This window comes from Eublepharis macularius, chromosome 5, assembly GCF_028583425.1.
Source record: "Eublepharis macularius isolate TG4126 chromosome 5, MPM_Emac_v1.0, whole genome shotgun sequence".
NCBI classification, from domain to species: domain Eukaryota; kingdom Metazoa; phylum Chordata; class Lepidosauria; order Squamata; family Eublepharidae; genus Eublepharis; species Eublepharis macularius.
In genome coordinates, this window is record NC_072794.1 from 82482315 (window position 1) to 82502986 (window position 20672).

General features: G+C 41.7%; 1 protein-coding gene across 3 annotated transcripts in view; it reads right to left on the minus strand.

Moving 5' to 3' along the window:
• Positions 1-15204, minus strand: part of PRKAA2 (protein kinase AMP-activated catalytic subunit alpha 2) — a 62791-nt gene extending 47587 nt beyond the window's left edge. The window contains exons 1-4 of one of the 3 annotated variants that reach the window (XM_054981964.1): positions 15105-15204; positions 9528-9669; positions 7646-7739; positions 5431-5575 (exon numbers count right to left, since the gene is read on the minus strand). In XM_054981964.1, coding sequence (XP_054837939.1) covers positions 5431-5575; positions 7646-7739; positions 9528-9669; positions 15105-15204 — 481 coding nt within the window. Of the gene's footprint in view, positions 1-5430; positions 5576-7645; positions 7740-9527; positions 9672-15104 lie in introns of those variants that run through there. The other 2 variants (XM_054981961.1, XM_054981963.1) reach the window with 2 other exon arrangements.
• Between the last annotated feature and the right edge of the window lie 5468 nt (positions 15205-20672).

Sequence of the window (20672 nt, forward strand, 5' to 3'; positions counted from 1 at the left end):
GTCTTTAAAACTTAATCAGGGTGAGGAGAATCTCTTGTGGCCATTTCAGTATTTGATGGTCTGTTTTGTTGCACAATCACCTGGCTGCAAAACTTAGAGCCAAAACACACGAGAAGAAATACCTAGATTCAGCACGTGTTCTCTTACCTCAAGGTTTGCCAGGATCTGTAGGCGTCCTGGAAGCTTAAAGTTTAGCATTTACAGAGCAGCAGGAAGGGATATACAGGCGCCTGTATTTCCCTTCCCCTTCCTGCTGCTCTGTAAATGCTAAACTTTAAGCTGCCAAGACACCTACACTTCCCAACAAACCTTGAGGTAAGAGAACAAGTTTAGCATTTACAGAGCAGCAGGAAGGGGAAGGGAAATATAGGCGCCTGTATATCCCTTCCTGCTGCTCTGTAAATGCTAAACTTTAAGCTTCCAGGACGCCTACAGATCCCGGCAAACCTTGAGGTAAGAGAACACGTGCTGAATCTAGGTATTTCTTCTCGTGTGTTTTGGCTCTTAGCTGTCATCCTAGTGACAGCTGGATTTTTGACAGCCAATAGCTTTGCCAAGGATATGTTATCTGGTATCCCCTCCGATCCAGATAACAAGGGAAGAATTGTCAAGTCTCTAATCCTTTTATGGAAGGGGCAGTGAAAAAACACGTGTTTCAGTGTTTCCACCTCTCCAAGGGGACACCAGCAAATGCTTTGAGCATAAGGTACCTTCTTATATCTCCCTTCCATTACCTTGGATGGCATGGCTTCACATCTCGCTAGAGTGAAAGCCCTCCTATAGGGAGGGAATTCTACATTTTTAGATATTGGGTCATCTTCATATTGGATTCCTCTGATGCCCTAAATTTAGGATTTTTTACTATGTCTTGCTGACACTCAATGTCACATATCCTTTGTTTTATTTGCGATTTTGCAGGATCAAAACTTTGGGACAACAGAGCTTCAAGAGAGAAGCCCATCTTTTTAAACTTACTCTCAGATGTAGCCACTTTGGCTGGTAGCCATCCTGAATTATTAAATGGAAAAGGCCTTTTGGATTCTTATGTGTCCTAAGCCATAGGCGAACCTCATTTGTCCCGTTTCTAATCGGAGTAGGGAATTGGGCACCCTGGATGGAGCTTGTAAAATGGACTGGAGAAATTTAGATTGAATTTTCTCCAGAGAATGTAAACCACGATCTGAGATGCTCAAAAAGGTGCCATAAAGGAGTTGGTTAATGACTTTAGCCTGGAAAATTTTCAGCACTGCCGGTACATAAGAACCACCTTTAGCTCAGGAGAATCTCAAAATTGCAAGTGAAGCTTTCTCAGTGCACTCTGCCCTCAGATTACAATGGGCTGCCTTGGATCCATTCTCCTGAAAGACTACCCCTAAGTATACCAAGCTGTTAACCTGTTCAATTTTATAGACCCCTTGTGTGTTATCATATACCACTCTCTTGGTATGGCAACAGGAATCTGGAGTGCACAGCAAGGAACCTTGACCACTGGAGGACATCCTGGCAGGATACCATCATCCCCAGCAGGTGAGCCAGGAGTATCACCTCCATCTTTCTAGTTCCTTAGGACATCTGTTACCATTGTCTGAATCTTTTGTTGCCTTTTCTGCAACAGGAAGACTCTGTCTTGGGCCATGTCTATCATGACCCCCAGGTGCACAATTTTCTGGGCTGGAAGAAAACTTCTCTTTAACTCATTAACCATGAAGCCATGAACCTGGAGACAGGCTACTGTTTGTTTCATCACTTCCACCTCCTGGAGTACAGATGGAGCCTTGATCCAGATGTCATCCAGATATGGGAAGAAGAGACACTCCCTGCAGCCTCAGATGTGCTACTAGAGCTACTAGGATTTTGGTGAACACCCTGGGCAACAATTTCAGGTCAAAAGGCAGAGCCCAATATTGGAAGTGCCTCCCATTGTATGCAAAGCACAGGAATCTGCAATGGGCTTCTCATATCAAAACATGTAAATAGGTCTCTGACAGGTCGATGGAAGCCAGAAAATCTCTCTTCTGAATGGCAGCCACAATGGATTTGAGCATTTCCATTTTCAATGTTCTTGCTCTTGTTCAGCCATTTTAGGTCCAATATGGCCCTGATGTCCCCATTCTTCTTTGGGACTATGAAGAACCCTGAGCACACTCCTCAGGTTCTGTGAGCTTCTGGCACTGAATCTATGGCCCCTACATGTAGACGATGCTAAATGGTCTTTTCCAAAAGTTGGTGTTTTTGCTTTGAATGAGTCTTTGGAATCTGTAGGAAATATCCGGGTGGCACAGAGTTGAATTCCAGTGAATACCCGTTGGTCACTGTATCCAGCACCCACCTGTCACTTACTGTCTGTTGCCAAAGGTTTGTGAAGCATTGTAAACTGCTTCCAATCACAATCATGCCTGTTGTCTCAGCATATTTACACTGAGTTTCCCTTTTTCAGTCCCTTGGTGTTCTGGATTTATTAAAGGAGGAGGATCTATTCTCCCCTTGAGGTTTAGTTTGCCATCTTCCCTTGAATGACCTGGCACAGCCTGTGTGAAAAGGACGATTGGACTTTCTGAAACCTCTTTCTTGATTTCTCTTCCTTCTTTTTCGAGGAGAGGACTTTCTTCTTTTTTTTATCATCCACCAAGTATTTGTCCAAACCTTCTCCAAATAGGTTAATGCCTTTGAAGGGGACTGCAGCTACTTTGGCTTGGGCCGAAGGGTCCACATCCCAGATCTTAAGTCAAGTGTTGTGACTGGATTCCATGCTAAAAAACATGGCTCTTGCTGACAGCTGCAGAGCACCCAAGGATACATCTCTCGCAAAGACTTTTGCCATTACATTTTTCTTGATTTTGTCTTTCAGTTCACTGAGGACATTGCTGCTCATTGTAGCCAGGTCCAAGGCCCAGGAGAATGCAGCTCTAGCAAAAAAGCCAACCTGCTGCTGATGCTCTGAGAGATGTAGTGGAAGCCTCAAATTTTCTGCACAGAGCCTGTTCGATCCACCTGACACAAGAATCTTTGAGCAGACCCTCTGCATCCACAGGCAGCACGGAATTGGATGCCAAGCTGGTCACCGGATCACCCACCCATGGCAGTTTGATCCTCTTAACAGCATCTGGAACCAGTGAATAGAACTTTGAAAAAATAGAGCGGTTAGCTTTGCTCATCTCCTCCTTTGAATTCTTTTCTTATTTCCATCCTGAGCCACACAAGGAGGTTTGCCTTGGCCTGCTCACCTGGCAGATCCATATATAGTGGACCCCCTCCCTTCACTGGCCTGTTGGGAAGTCTGTGAGGAAGTAGAAGCTGGAAAGTTTGGGAAATCCAAGTCACAGATTGTGCTCACTGAGCCTTGGGAGGTGGCTAAGCCTGCCTTTGCTGATATTCCCACCAATAGGAAAAGAAACCGAAAGTGGAAGTATGCTATAGTAACCACCAGCTGAGGGAGGGAAAAAGGAAATGGATCCCTGTTATTCAGAGTCAGCTGGCTCTGAGGCTTCTTCTACTTCTCCCCTTCCCTTCTTTCCTTCTATGGCTCCCCATCCCCATTGGATCAGCTTTACCGCGGTTCAGTCAGGGCTGCTGGGGTTGGAGCTGCTCCTCTGCTGTCGCTGGAACCTGCTCCTTCCAGGCTTGCAGGAGCTGCCACAAGTGTCAGTGCTCCAGGACAGGCTGTCAGACTCAATCCCGCCTCTGGGTCATCTGAGGGAGTTCTTCCTGGCCCGAAGGCTGGGGACTTGGCAGGAGTTCATGGTTGTGGCCGAGAACTTCAGAGTACCTAGGGCCATTGACTAGGACACTCGCCATTGTTCCAAAGCAATATGGGGGGAGGCGTAGAGCCCTTCCTGTGCAAACTTGATGCTTTAATCCCTTCTTGAAGGCCTCTTTTTTGCCTAGGATCACTGCGCTCTACAGAGCACTGCTGAAGACGTCCTGCTCAGAAGGCAGTGCCAGAGAGACTGGCAATCCCCAGGACAAGCCCCTCCCCTCCAGGATCAATTCAGCCGACTGGCCCTGCCTTTGGAAAAGAGGAGCTGTATGACAGAAGTGAGGACTGCTCCACTTCTAAGACCACTGGAGAAGGGAAGAACAACTACATAAGGTGCAAGGTAAGTTATATAGTATAGCAAAACAACAAAACAAAAACAAAAAATAAGACTCTTGGAAATGTGGTATATTTGTTTAAGGACATAAGAAAAGCCCTGCTGGATCAGAGCAGTCGTACATAAGAACATAAGAGAAGCCATGTTGGATCAGGCCAACGGCCCATCCAGTCCAACTCCGTGTGTCACACAGTGGCGAAAAAACCCAGGTGTCATCAGGAGGTCTGCCAGTGGGGAAGGGACACTAGAAGCCCTCCCACTGATTGCCCCCCTCCCAAAAACACCAAGAATACAGAGCTTCACTGCCCTAGACAGAGAGTACATCTAATCCAACATCCTGTATCACACAACCAGTTACTCTGGAGGCCAACAACAGGCCATAAAGGTCTTCCCTGGATGTTGCATCCTAACAAGGATAGTTGGTTGACTCTTGATATTGAGGTAGCCGTTAGTCATCTTAGCTAGTAGCCACTGATGGAACTATCCTCCATGAATCTGCCTAATCGCCCTTTAAAGCCATCCATGCTTGCAGCCATCACTACATCCACTGGCAGCTAATCCCATAATTTAATTACTTGTGAATTGAAGAGGTACTTTGTTTTGCCAGTCTTTAATCTACTGCCTGTCACCTTCACTGGGTGCCCCCCATTCTAGTATTCTGGGAGATGTAAGAAAAGACCTGTTAGCTATTCTATTAGCTTCTGCACACAGGTGATTATCATAGAGTTAAAGTAAACTCTGTACCAAGAGGCCTAGAGAGGAGCAGGCCACTGGATATTCCAAAGAGAGAAAGGGCCTCAAGTTGCAGTGCCTAGCTTGGCACTGCAACCTGCGTGTCTCTAGAGTAGCTAAGGATAAGATGCTGGAGCAACACCTGAAGGCACATGATCAAGCCTAGTGAGCCAAAGAAATGAGAAAACAGATTTATTTGAAATGAAGTAACAGAAAGCCTATCATTGGTTGGAATTAAATACAGAGAGAAAATATTACCATGGACAAACCCTTACTGCATATTTTTTGAAAATTATTTTAATGCTATATATTCAGATTTTTACATTAAAAACAGCCCTCCGCTGGGTGTGCGTGGGAGGGTTTCTGTAAACTTCAATTAAATGGAGAGCCATGCTGTAAGACTAAGATGCCTACATTTCCCATCAAAACTTGAGGAAAGCTGACAAGTGTCCAACCTGTGCCAGGCATCACTTGTAGCTTGGCTCACAGTAGAAAAGGAACTGCTAATAGTGATGAAAATTGATTCTGGGTTCTTTGAAGGATGTTAACACACTAGCAAGAGGCTTTCAGTGGGTTGCGTTTTTGGAATGCTGCTGGGGTCACATACCAAAATCAGCTATCTTGGCATTCATGTGTGCATCCAGCAGCACATTCTCCGGTTTCAGGTCTCTGTGAACCACCATATGCCGATGACAGTAATCAACAGCCGACAGAATTTGTTGAAAAAGGCGCCTTGCTTCAGACTCTTCAACCTACAAAATATGCAGGATGGAAAAGAATGTTCAAGGTTTTTCTGAAAGGACTCTCAGCAAGACAAGATGTGTCTCTATAACAAGACAAAAGAGACAGAATTACAGTGAATGACACTAAACTGGGGGGAGGAGGAATCCAAAGAAGATACTTTATGGTACAAGTCTTATAATCAAGACTGCTAAAGTAATTAAAGGCTCTTATGTTAACCAAATATACAACTAATCACTTTGAAAATTTTCACTGCTACAACTCCACACACAGAGAGACATTCTTTTCTCCCAAACCTCCCCAACATGGAGGACCCTGTCTGAGAGTGCTCCCCTTCTTCCAACAGTCTTCCTTATATCCTTTCACACTCTTCCTGAGGCTCAGTGCCAGGCAAAGCAAAAAGGAAGGGTATGCTTAATCTCCCTTCTTTTTGGATATTCCCCCTTCAGGGAACAACAGAATGAAGTGGGAATTATGGGGTAATCTTAAAACTGGTATTTTCCACTACAATACAATAAGTTGTACTATCCATTCTACCACCTCATGCTTTTCTACATATGCATTAAAAATGAGGTAGTGAGGGAGCTCAGGCTGGTGAGGTCTGTTAACAGAACATTCAGGCCATTAACTGATGAGCCTCACCCGTTAATCATAATGCTGTATTCATGATGATTATATACTTTATATTTTAAAATGAAGTATAATTATATAGTTTATTATAATGTTCACTGAATGAATTAGCAGCAATAGATCAAATTAGGAAAATTTAAGACTGCTGGGGGGGGGAACCCTTACACTAAATTTTACATAGTTCACTTGAGCTGTCAATTACATAACTCATGTGGTAGGGAACATTTTAGTTCATAAGGATTAAAGAGAGAACAGCTTCATGTTCTTCCAACCGTTGAATCAATGAACTGGAAATAAAATATATTATTTTTGCAGAGTATTTGGATTCCAGATACAAACATCCAGAAACAGCTCAGCTTCAGGAAAATCAGTACAAATCAAAAACAAGACATTTTTTTTTAAAAGTTTTTTCAATGAATTGTGCTGATTACCTGTAAAACATGTATTTACAGAGGACAGCAATTGTCTTTGCTTTGTAGCCTGAACTCCTACCTACATTCTAAGTAATTTTGTGGCTCATTGTTACTGCAATTGCTCATTGTTATTGCTAAGCAATCATTAGCACTAACTGATGATCACCGTAGGGTTGCTAGGTTCACCAGTGGGAGCAGGGTATCCCCTGTTCCCACCCTCCACCCCCCACCACTCACCTAGCTGGTGGGAGGAAAAGGCAGGAGAACAGGCCTTTCAGGTACGCCTCCCAGTCCAACATCACTTCCAGGAGTGACATCATCGAAGAGACCCCATTTGGGGCCCAAATCATCCTGATGCAAAGCATGGTAGCATTCCCAGGCCCTGCATGATGATGAAGTGATATTATCACGCTGCACCGGGAGCATGTGTGTGCTTTGCACCCACACGAGGGGAGAAGAAACGTGAGTGGTGCCCCTCCCCTGCCAGGAGGGTAAGGGGACCTGGCAACCCTAGATCACCAAGATATACTAAAAAGTGCAAAGGAGTGCTTAGGATTGCCTGAAGCAATCAGTGTAATGTCATAAAACATTACACTATTGATACAGGGTATACATGTACACATTTCTACACAAGTTTATGACTACACACTATCCCCAACTGAGTTTCACACAAGTCAGTGGTACTACTCTACAACAAACAGTTTTGAGTACCATAGGTTAAAAAATAAAGCAAGCCAGAAAAAGCTGATGCATTACTTGTGTATGAACATGGTATGTAACCTGAAGCAAAACAGACTGAGAGAATGTTTTTACTGAATAATATAGGGAATGGTTGCAAATGAGAAAATGTGTCCTAGTGTTGTCAGGAAGCTACACACCATTATAGGTAAGACTGTGAGAACTTAAGGCCTATTTTGGGCCTTAATAACCCTAAAATAGTATCATTACGCAAAACTACTCCAGCTTCCTACACTATTCCCTTCCCATACCTGGTCCCCAACATACACACATTTACCACTGTTAAATAAAATCACTTACACGTCCATTTTTACAGATGTAATCAAACAATTCCCCACCGGAGACATATTCCATAACCATGAAAAAATCTGTTGGTGTGCTGATGACCTGATACCTATTAAAAATGGGTAAAAAAAGAAAGATAATTTCTTGACTGAAAAGCTTTCACTAGCAAGAAAAGAGTAAAGTCATAAGATACATACGTCTTAAGATCTAATGTCTTCCATAAAATAATAATTGGTTTCCACAGAATTGCTTTCTATTTCTGAAACTGAAATTGATAATATTTTCAAGATGTAAGTAGTACATACAAACTCTTTCTGGGCTGTAGCCAATGGATGTTTGATAGATTTACCTTTTTACTCCCTTAATCTTGATGTAATTCTTGGAATATTTGCTCAATAAGCCTACCTCATTTAGGACTAACCTTTGTTCGAATTTCTATTTTTGCTAGAGATGTTCAAGAATGTCTAAAAATGCAAAGGCAATAAAACAGTAAAGAAGGCACAATAAGGCTGAATTGTGGTGCCACTAGAAGATAAAAAAGCCAGAGTACAAAGTCAGAGTTATAACACTTCAGCACAGAATTCACTTTTCCATACAACATAATCTGCTGTCCAATTAGTTAACTACGATAGCAGAATATCAGAAGCATACACAATTCTAGTAACTGCCAACATCAAAAGACAGACGAAGTCTTCTATGTAAAGAATGGCAGCAACTGGGTGGTGAAAGTCATTGCTTATTCTAACACTGTATTTGTAAAGTTGTCCTCTTCTTGTTCATCCTCACAATTATATGAGATAGACTGGATTCCTGTCCGGACCAGAAAACCCAGGATGCAAATGATTACAATAGTACAAATCTAACAATGTGTAAATGCAGCTGTAGTGACTATTATTCACATCCAGAAGATGTGCATTCCTAGATTTCCCACCATGATGGCACTTTTCACCACCACCATTTAGAGCAATACTCAACATAGGAAGTGCCTTGTTGGGTCATATCTATCTAGTTTACCAATCCATTTAGGAGTGGACAGTAAGATACCCATAGAAAGATATCAAACAGGAGAGAACACAAAAATAAACTGTTGTTTGTTCCTTGATCTGTTTACCAATGCCTATTGCTCTTGAACATAAGAAATAAAAGGGCAATGCCAGTTCAGACAGGGCTTAATTTTACATACAACTGTATAACCCAAAGCTTTAACCAAGATTGTAGAGAAACTTTCTAATCAACGAAGTCCATTCAAACATTTTTTTTAAAATCAAAAGATTTCAGAGAACTAGACGAAAATCTAAAAAACACGACCGACTGCTTTCTTCAAGGAACTGCCTAATTAAGTACCACAATTATCTTTAAATTCAATAACTTTAGATTAAATCTATCTAGCATATTCATTTCAACAGGTCAGAAATGCTGGGAAGATTCTTTTTGACATGGAAGGAGATCTGGATATCCTATCATTCCTGAGAGGAGCTCTGGGTAGCACACTTGGATGGGATTACCTCGTTTTCCCTTGCAAGGTAGGTTAGGTCATCTGCAGCGTAAACCTAAACAGAGTTACCCTCTTGAACTCTGTTTAGGATTGTACTGGCAGTCTGCTTCATTGCACAATTCATGTTCCCCCTAGTCCACATACAACCCTCAAAAATGCAAACACACAAGAAGCCCAGAAGAGTAATTCTTTGTAACAGCCCCTCACACAAATCAACTTTAAGTCAACTGCATTCCAGTACAAATCCTGTTTATTTTGGTACAGAACAACCACCTTATCCTTGAAACTATTAATTAGAAGCTCAGTAAAATATCCAGGAATACAGAGATGAAATTATGCCACCCCATTTCATGCAATGGGACACACAGCAGAACTAGAGGGAACAGCAGCAGGAAGACTTACAGTTTGATAATATGGGGATGCCGGAAAAGTTTTAGGTTTTGGATTTCTCGTTTGATCTTCCCAACCACATCCAAACTGCGGATTTTTTGTCTGTTCAAAATTTTGACTGCCACTTTGTGTCCTGTGAGCTGGTGTTCGCCAACTAAATTTTTAAAAAGTGGAATGTTAACTGAAAGAAATGTCAGCACTCAAAGAAAGTTATTTAGCGGCTGAAATGTGATTCCCATGGCTCTTACAATTCATACAAGAAAATCACCTTTTTGAGATTTCTGGCTCGCAGCCAGCCCAAAGAGATAGAGGTTAAAAAAAATTCTTCCTAGCAGATAAGCCCTTCAAAGACTGAGGACCTACATCATGTATACATTCAAAGAACTAGCATGCAAAGAACTGTAAGGATACTAAATATGAGCACTGAATAGTACTTTGCATGTATGAAGAGTCATTAAGTGAAGTGATCCTTAGTGAGAGGCTGAAGGAGAACAATGCAATCTGTACCTATTTCTTTGTCTGAACTAGAACACTTGCACCCAGGCACTAGCCCTCTTCACATTACAGTGAAAACGTGTACATCCTGCATATACATGTGTACATCTATTTGTAAGAAACAGCAAATAGGCATTCACTGAACAAATGAAACCCGGGCCCAATACCTGGATAAATGTGGAGTTTCTCACACTTTCAGCTGTGTATGCCTTGAATGTAATATGAAAATTACACAATGCATATATAAACAAAAATCCAGTATACATGGTACACAGATTGCACATTAGTCCATTGTAATGTCTCAGCAGGGCAAGTGATGCTATTTCAATCAATATGTGTAAACAAAATTGTTTTGCCTAGGTACCAGAGCAACATTTATTTCATTTCTCTCCCCCCCTCCCTGCTTTCTTCCCAATGAGGATCCAAAGCAGCTTATATTGTTCGCCTCTCCTCCATTTTATCCTCACAACTCTGTGAGGTAGGTTAGGCTAAGAGTATGTGACTGACCCAAGCTCAGCCAGTCAGCTTCTGTTGCTGTGGGAATCTGAATCTGTGTCTCCCAGTTCTTAGACCACCACTCCAATCGCTATACCAAGAAAAAAGTGGGATCTTGAAATACCTCACTATGAGTGGACAGAGTAGAAAGAAAACGTTTTAACTCTCCCTCAGCACTCACTTTTCATCAACTGACCATCTCTACCACTGAATTTCTCACAGATGGGTTTCTGAGGGACTCATCAGCTGGATCTTTGTTAGCTGCTTCCATAGATCATCAGGAAACAGATCACTGGCTCCTCCTCACTGGGTAAAAAAGCTAAACACTCTATTTAAAAAGGTTATGGTCTGGAACTAGACCCAGGAGGCAGTATTCAAGACACTCCGAGGAACACTTGGATATACTGCAGAAGCCCCAAGAGACTGAATCAAATCTGTCACTGAGAAAAAAATACTGCCTTCCTCCTCAGACTCAGATCCAAAACCCTTATCTCAGAGCCAGCTACAGTGCCTCAGGTCTCTCTCAACTGACCTTTCATGGCTATGAAGTATCCTAGTCCTAGAGGAGCATTCGGCAGTGTGGTGCTTTTAAGAACCAGCAGCCAAACAAATGGGCCTTGCAACCCTGCCTCCTTACAGGAGTACTTCCTCAGTCTGTCTTCCAGCTTTGCTGTAAAAACATTTCTCCTTCATTGAAATCAGTCTCAATGATTCCGTGTTTTAATTCTGTAGTTCCTTTGATTCCTGTCTTGACTCTGTGGAACTCAGCCTTGCATGGGACTTGGACAGACCCAGGAACTGCTTCCATTGTTGAGCCTAACCTGGGGGATCTGGAGTTCTACTTCTTACCAGGATCCTGAGGGTTCCCACAAGACTTACTCCCCTGAGCTGCCCAGTGGTTACCTAAGCTGCTATCTGTTTTCTACAGAGTTTATAATCTATTTTAATACATTTTTACTTTGATGGAATCACTGTATTGTTACTATGGCTTAATTCGCTGAGGCAATAAAGACTGCCTAACTGGTTTATGCAGTATACAATTGAGAAAGAAAAACTGAAAAGCACCAGTGCTTGCATATTTACTTAACAGAACTTACATCCAAGTAACTGCATAGCACTGCATACTTATCTTCTTTTCTTAAAGTTCATATCTAAAATTAGAACCTCCCAGATTCAGATTCAAATATAAATTTAAAATGAGATAGAACTCTTTTAGAAGAAAAGATCCAGAATGTAAAATCCAAGATTTAGCAAAGTTAAGTATTTCAGCATCAATGCTCATATAATCATAAATATGTAAAAATCAACACTGGCTGTTTTCTTTTTAACCAGAAATTTCAAAAATAGTGATTTTTGTCTTTGTTTAGGAACTGCTTGCTTGTCTCATTCATCAGCTCCTTGTACCTATCTAAAAACATCCAGTGACTCTGGAGAATGGGTTTTAGTTTAGCATTTCTGCAACAACTAGGTTTTTTTTAAAAAAATGCAGTATGATTTTGAAAAAAAAGCTCATCCTACCAGACTCTACGCATAGCTATATCGTGAACTGAAATAACTAGTTTTATAAAACACACCACCAAGGCAGAGAGACTTATGTTTACTTTCAGCAAATACTGAAATGACACTATGTTAAAAGTCAGAGAATCTTTATAGTACCTAAATAAAGACGAGGGAGCAGTAAGTATTACATGTACAGAGTTTAACATTTCACCTCTAAGTGGCTGAATTTTATCACAAGGTGATTCTAGGAAGAAAGAGGCAATCTGGGATTGCAGACATGGCCCAGCAACAGAAAGGGGCAAAGTGATGATGCAGGAGCTGTGTAAAGGGTGAGCAAGTCACTATTATTAGCAGAGATAAGAGGAGCCTGAATTCTTTCCTCAATAAGAGCGTTCTAAAAATAAAATGCCTTGCCATGCTTCCAATAAAATCCTTCTGGCTTGCCCTTTTTATGCACTTCTATATGTTCTTTAAAAAAACCCAATAGTTAAAAAGTGCCCTCCTGTGTAATTTACATGTTCAGCCCACTGGTTAACTATAACCTGAGGATAAGTAAAAAAAAACGATGCCTCTACATGTTAGAGGGATACACATTACCTTATAGCTAGAAAAGCTGTACATGCAATTAAAGTCACTCTAGGAAATGGTCCAAAAAGACAATGCCCATGAAAATAGCAGGAAGCATAAAGAATTAACTTTTTTTTTCTGATGTGGAAACTGAACCTAGGAACCTTGAACCCCAGGTTACCTGCTACTAACACTATGCTTCTCCCTAGAAATTAACACGTTTCCCTCTAGAAAATGAATGCTTTTTATATCCTGGATGTTCACTCTCTACTTTTAATTCTTGTGTAGAAAAAGACATCTTCGTAAATGCAGCTTTCAGCAACATTAGCGCTGATATATAAGAAACATAAGCTATCCTTTTTTGTAACTGGTCACCATATTAATGCAGTTCACCAGGCAGGTTCTAATTGGGTTCTCTAGATTCCATCAAAGCCCATTTGGTGTGACCTTCTTTCCAGTACTCTAAATGCAGTGATCCTTCCCATAATTATGAATCTCAAGGCAATGGGGTCTTGATGCTTCAATCTTAGGTTCAATCTTAGGTAATTAGGTTGCCATTTTTTTAACTGACTCATATTCCTGTATCTTTACCAGGAGATTGGTCTACTGATATTGGTAAATGATGGCGCTTATCTCTACACTGTAAAAAACCTGCACCAAACATTGCTTTACAAAGACATAGAAATAGGTCAGGCGTTTTTTCTGGTCAGTTGCCAACCCTCTTTTCCTTAGTAAATGGACACCTTACACATGCCAGTTGTATGTGAATGCTGAAGAGGGACTTAAATGTGATGAGGCAAGCCCTCTCCTGAATACAATACACAGTTGACTCCTGCAGCTGTGTCTGCATATACCACACAGTGTCAAAAATCTGTACTTATAGCAACAGCTTATGTTTGCATGGATCAGGATATACCCTCTCATCCATTTTGCCAAGACACTACATAAAACAACTAAGTGATAGCAACATAGTACATTATTGATTAAATGGGTATAAAATGTTTGGGTAATTAATTGCCTTCAGCAGCTAGGCTTTTCCTGTTGTCTACCTCTAGAAGGTGGACTGATGCTATCACTTTACCTATCTGGCATCTCATTGTCCCAGACCAGCAATGCAAAAACCACTTCACAGACAGTCAGGAACAAAAGAGAAGCCAGCTGGATGTTCTGCTATCATCAAGGCCCACATTCTTGAGGATGAGTGTTTGTTTTATATACAATATTCAAGGATCTTCACCTTCTCCCTACTATGGTTCAGGAGGGGAAAAAAATCAATCTTCATCATCTCGAACTGACATGAGTCAGGATGTGGGTATCTTAGTGCTGATACATTAATAATTCACAATAAACAGACTGTTTTGCTTATCGATCATTTGCTTGCTGTAAGCAACAGAGATACATAGATATAGCTGTTTCATTCCCTTGAGAGTTGTTAAGCCTGCTTGAATGTCTTAAGAGTATTGTTTGTTGTGTGTTACAGTATCCTCAGCTCCCGTTATGCTGTTTTCTATTGCCAGAAAATTATTTAACTTTATACAGTGTTTAAAAATTATCTTTATAAAAATTTAAAAAGTACAAAGCATGTGTACAGAAAGACAGTATCTCTTTTTGCTTCTATGTTTGCTTGGAAGAATGATTTTGACAAAAGGTTGTGGATAATAGTTTCAACTGAACTGAGAAGTTAGGTACTCACTCCCATGATATACACCACTGCCGCCCCAATTAAACACTGGAAATGTCTGACAGGCTATGGCAACTTCCAATATCTTCCTGACTGGGAATCTTCAGAATCATCATATGGATTTGGGATGCTCTAAAGGCCTATGGAAACTAAATAGCAGGTCTATGCAAAAGCAAATTTATGCTATGAGCAACAAATACCAACAGAAAACAAGAGTGAAGTAGCAACTTAATGAACAAAACCCATTTGAAAGTTTATGCTGGAATACGTTTTATTTTGCTGCTAAAGACTAACATCTGGAAATGTCATAAAGTTGAACTACTACTTTGGGGGAAAGCTGTATCAGAAACAGTATGGGACTGACACTGTAAACCCCTCAGGGCAGAGCCCTGTTTTTTCTTCCTACACGGTGTTCCATAACAAGTCACAGAATTTGTGTATTCGACTTATTTATCTATTAGACCTCCTGCCTTTCTGCTGCGCATTTGAGGGAAGGGGGGGATGGGATCCACTAGTCATGTAAGCAGAGGGCAGGAAACGTCGCTGCTCGCAGGACCACCAGGGGCCCTGGATTTGAATCCCCGCCCTGGTTTCCTAAACGCCGTCAGAACGGCCGGCCGGCCAGACCCGCAAGGCTCCAGAGCATCCCTTTGTCTTTTAAAAGGTGTGCTGGCTGGGAGGGACCCCGGATCCTGCGCGCAGGGAGGGGGAAAGGGCGCGGGGATATGACGGCCGGCTGGGCCCGGGGGACAGCTCGGCTGGGGGTGAAGCCTGCCGTCTCCACCTGCCCGCCCGCCCGCCCGCCCCTGCGGCCCCGCCATCCGCCCGGACCAGACCGCCCCATACTCAGCTCTTGACTTTGCCGAAGGTGCCGACCCCCAGCGTGTCCCCCAGCACATAGTGGCCGATCTTCACCCGCCCGTCGTGCTTCTGCGGCTGCTTCTCAGCCATCTTCCCGCCGCTTTAAGCTGCCGCCGCCGCCGCCGCCGCCGCCACCGGCCGGACCACAATGCAGCAGGGCGGAGAAGGGAGGCGGGCGTCGGCGGCGAGAGGGGAGGGGGAGGCGGACAGGTAAAGGGGTGGCTGAGTCCGGCGAGGCGGGCGGAGGAGCGACCTGCCTGCCTGCCTGGACGCCGCCTGTCCTCTTCCTCCTCCTCCTCCTCTCCAGCCGCGCAGAACCAGAAGACGGGCGAGCCCTCTGCACATGCTCAGGTCTATTGAGGAAAGATTTCTAACCTGCTGTTCTTTTTTTAGTATTGACTGAGATCAGGTTTAGTGGCGGGACCGCTACTTAGCCGCGGCTGTGACTGGACGCGGCTCTCGAATCAGATTCGCGGTTCTTTTTCGCTCAGCGTTTCGGAAATTTGTGACGCAGCGCTTTTGGGAAGGAGGTCATGAATCCCAGCGGGTCGGTTGGGACTGGCGTCTGATGACTCTTGGCGGGGAAGGGTTGGGGTTGCTCTTCGAGCACAGATTTTGGGGCTTTAGATGCAAGAGGAGTGTTCATGACTTTAATATTCACTGTCCAGAAAAATTATTGGCGACATCCAATACTGAGAAAATGTTCGGAAATTCATCTTTCACGGAACAAAATATGCAGGCACAGTTAAATACAGCCATTGCAATTTCCGCAAAAAATCCCTTAATGCTTGACCATCCGCTTTTCTTGTTGAGAGTCAAGAGGCTGAGACCGGGGGGGGGGAGGTATAAAAGTGTATAATTTTTTCTCCCCCCGTTTATTTTCCCCCTAGTAATTATGTTATTATGTGTTGGTGCAAAACTATCTGCAGAAATATATCAAAACAATCAAGAATTATATTGTTTACTGTTATTTCAGAAACAACGTACTTTCCTCCCCATTGCAAGAATAACTAGCCTATTTGCAACCATTATAAAGCCTATTTCCAGGTTATTCAACTACCCTTCTTACAATTACAGCAAAATGACATCATTATGTATATTTTTTTTAAAAGGTGACACATGCACACGAGAAATGTTGGACCAGATAGATCAGGGAAGAGACTTGGTGAATGAGAAGGTACACCAATAAGCCAACTGTTTAGACAAAGAATTCTTTAAAATGGACCTTTTCCCTCTCCCCCCCCCCCCCCACTCAAATGTTTGTAGACTTGCCTTTTTGGTAAGCAATGCATTTCTGAAAAAAGCTTTTCGCATTTCTGACACCCAGGATTTGGGGGTGGGGGGTAGTGAATGTTTAGCTTTTCAACTTTTAGTACTACACGTTTGGTGGGGGGAGAGTGATACTCTAGTTTTTCCACAGAACTCTGCCCCATCCACTGCCAAATCAGACTCTGTGTCCACATGCTACTTGCTAACAATCATGGATCCAGTACTCCATGCTGCCACAGTAGTGCAAAAACATGGGTCTGAGGTGCATGGCTTCTCATGATTTTTACATGTAGTTCTCTGAACCCCACTTTCAAATCAAAGGACACATCCATATCCATAAGCTACACTTTTAAAAAACCATGGATCAAGCACTTAATGGTGCAATCACTGAGTAAAATTTTTAAAATCCAATACATGGATACTCGTGATTTTACAGGGAATCCCCTGAAATAAACTCTTTGGTAAAGATGTGAGGGAGGGAAACCTAGCAGGAGCTCCCCTTCCCATTTTTATGATGGAAAAATTGGAAAATTTGGGGGAACACTGAAAAGAAACCATATTTTCTTTTTAATATAAGTAAAATCCTTCTTAAGACAAAATTTTTCATATTCAAATGTAAAGCATGAAAAAGTCCGAGGACTTTGATTTTTCCAATGAAGAGATAGCACTGAAAGAAACCTCCTGAGATAGAGAGTGGGAAAAAAACTTATAAAGTATTCACTCATTCCAAAAGTACATCCATGAGAAAGTCTGAGGACTGTCGCAGTTTTCCAGTGGGAAATTTTGGGGAGCATTGGGGAAAAAAACCCTCTTCTTCTGGAGACATACACAATATTTTCAATATTTTTAAAAATATAAATAATTTTGTAAAAATTAATATGCTATGATGTGTTTATTATTTTATTTATTCCATTTATAGTACGCCTTTCTCACTGAGACTCAAGGCAGATTACACAGTATGAGCTTAGTACAATCAGTATCAAGGACATTTCCATAAACAATGCCATAGGGTAAATATAAACAAGTTTACAAAGATTTACCATTAGCAAGGATCCAATACAGAGTAGAAGAAATGCTGAAACAGAAGATAATCAATTCTAGGACTGATAATAGACAACATGAAGCTGAAACAGAACATAAGCAATTCTAGGACTAACATTTGACAACATTAAGCACAGTAGTGCATAGGTGTACATATTTAAAGCAGCAGATAGTATGTAAGGCAACATTGTGAAGTCTATGGTCCCTAACTCATTAGTGAAGCATCTGAGACTTCATCCCTACAATACAGCCCTCCTATCTGAGTAAAAAGCCTTTTTAATTCAGTTTTGCATTGTTTACAGAAAGCCAGGAGAGGGCGGCACTCCTGACTTCCTCAAGCAGACCATTCCACAGGGTATGGGCCACCACAGAGAAAGCCCATGTGTGGGCTGCTGTTGATCTCACCCATGTGCAGCCTGGCACCTGTAGGAGACCCTGTTCAGATGGGCGAAGCTGCTGTGGAGGAACATACGGAGGGAGGCGGTCCTGTAGGTATGCCAGACCAAGGTCATGAAGAGCTTTGTATGTAATAACCAATACCATGAACTGAGCACAGTAACTGATAGGTAGCCAATGGAGTGACTGTAGGATGGGAGTGATGTTCAAGCTCCTACTTGCTCCTGGTAATAGTCGAGCCGCAGCATTTTGTTCAATGTTAAAACATTATTAACAATTTTTGATAATATTTAATAATATTTTCAAGATTTCTTTTGGATGGCAATGGTACTGCTTTCCAACATTCTCTTTCACTGAAGGACAACAGAACATTGAACACGAGGGTCTCTTTTCAGTGGAACTGGACATTCTGTCCCTCGTCTTGGTTTAGTCCTGTGAAAGTGGGAAGTTCTGGGTTTGATACAATGACTCGCTTCCATAAATGAGGAACCTTACTTTGCTGAAAGGAGCATTTCTCCATCGGGATGACGCTCACAGAAGGGAGTTGTTGGATACAACCAGTGGGTCTTTCTACAGTAACTGTTGTGGTCCAGATCATGTCACAGTCTGCACGAGTACCCTTCTTTTTTCCTCTACACAATGCTTTTCAAAGGGAGAGATTGGATGCACATTTATTTATGTAATACATTTCTTTCTCTCCCTCCAAGGATCTCATGGTTCTTCCATCTGCTATTTTATTCTCACAACAATCCTTTGAGGTAGGTGAGGCTGAAAGAGATTAAGTAGTCCACTCAGAAAGTTTCACAGCAAGAAGGAATTTGAAGGTGAATCTCCCCAACTCTCTAACCACTGCAGCACAATGACTTTAACTCCTATGGGGGTCCATTTGTTGGCCTGTCCATCACACAATAAATACGTTTGTTATCTGTATTTGTACATCTAGCAGTGGCTGCAATACTATTCCCTAACATGCCCCATCTTTTACAAGTACATACTTTCTCATATTTCCTTCATTTCAGGGTTAACATAAAAGTATTAAATTAATGGGTCCTGGCCTAGATGGCCCAGGCTAGCCTGATTTCATCAGATTTTGGAAGCAGGATTGGCCCTGATTAGTACTCGGATGGGAGACCGCCAAGGAAGTCCAAGGTCGATACACAGAATCAGACAATGGAAAACCACTTCTCTAAGTTCTTTGCCTTGAAAACCCCTTGCTGGGGATTCCATAAGTCAGCTGTGGCTTGACAGCACTTTGCACAAAGATGTTTAATTGATACATTTCTACCACAAAAGGAATTGTGGGAAATGTTCTGTGAAAAAGACTTAGGGTCTATTAATGGAGAATTATCAGCATGCTCACCTACTACAGTTCGGGGTTGGGAGAGTTACATTGGAATTTAAACCAACGTAAGTTTGTAGCAGAAACTGGCCCTTGGAATGTATAAAATCTTTTACAGAATCCAGTGTCTTGCACACTTCACAAATAAATTATTATTAACAAGTGGATCATATCTTACATATTCAATACTATTTTATTGATTTTGTGATGACAATTAAGTTCACTGAATTATAACCCCTCATTTCAGATTATTTTGTTTTTGGAGCTTCTTCATTTGTCCCAACACTGTTGTGACACTGTTTTCTAAATTTATTTTAATAAACACTTAAGAATGTAATTTCTTTCTCCAGGCTCCCTTTAAGTATCATTCTATCAAACCCTCTCCCTATCAGTAGTAAATGGATGGGAGTTCACCCTTCATCAATGGAGTGAAAAAGGATTTATGAATTGAATTTAAAAAACACATTCTTACTGGAACGACACACATTCTACCTTTTCCCCTTTTGCTGAATAAAAACTTTTTTTGTGGCAGAATGCCAGAAAGTTTATGAATAGGGCTCTTACTTTCCTCATCTCCTAGGAACTACTCTGAAATAATTAAAATGAAAGCTCCATATTAGGCACTCAAAGATGTGCTATTTTTAGTAAAGGCTTTTTTTTCAATTGAACTGTTGCTTTGAATGAATATGAAGAAACACAAGTGTAAGTTTTAAAAGTTCTTATTATCTGTAGCATCACTTCAGAGTCATAAACGGTACTGTGTTCTTGCTGATGTCAATGATTTTAGTTATATGTTTAAATCTTTAGTGCATATTTCATAGATGATGCTATTCAGAAAAAAATCAGGCAATAAAATATACCAGTCTGGAAAAGAGTTTTCAAATAACAAGACTGAACAGAGTGACATTCAAACTGAAAACTGATGACAGTATTACTGTTTCATAACTCAACAGAAGTGAGCAATTCACAGCTACGTTCATATTAAAAGGTAAGTATGCTCATTTGCTTATACTGAAAGACAAAGAACGAACAGATTGGTAAAATCCTCATATCTATATGGGATTTGAAACAGCTTTCCACATTCAGTGGATTGAATCCAAAGATGGAGCCTTCCTTCCTCATAAGAAGACTTCCAACAGGGCAAGGAGGCTAATGTTGGCAAATTCCCCAGTGTTTGTCAGATACAATCATTTGATCCACCGGAATGTGTTAATCTTTCCTTTGTACCACCAACAGTCAAATCCAAGAAACTACTCTTGTCAGGAGCAGGCCATGCTCATTCATCTTGTATTGTGTTCAGTATTAACTCTTGATCAGTTCTGGAAGGACATAATTGAACGTATTTTTTATTGTTTGTTCAAAAAGTGTTACAGGGTTTACCATTAAATAACACATCACAGGCCCTGATCTGGATAGCCTAGACAAGCCCGATCTCATCAGATCTTGGAGGTTAAGCAGGGTTGGCCTTGGTTAGTAATTGGATGGGAGACCTCCAACAAAGAACTGCATTGTA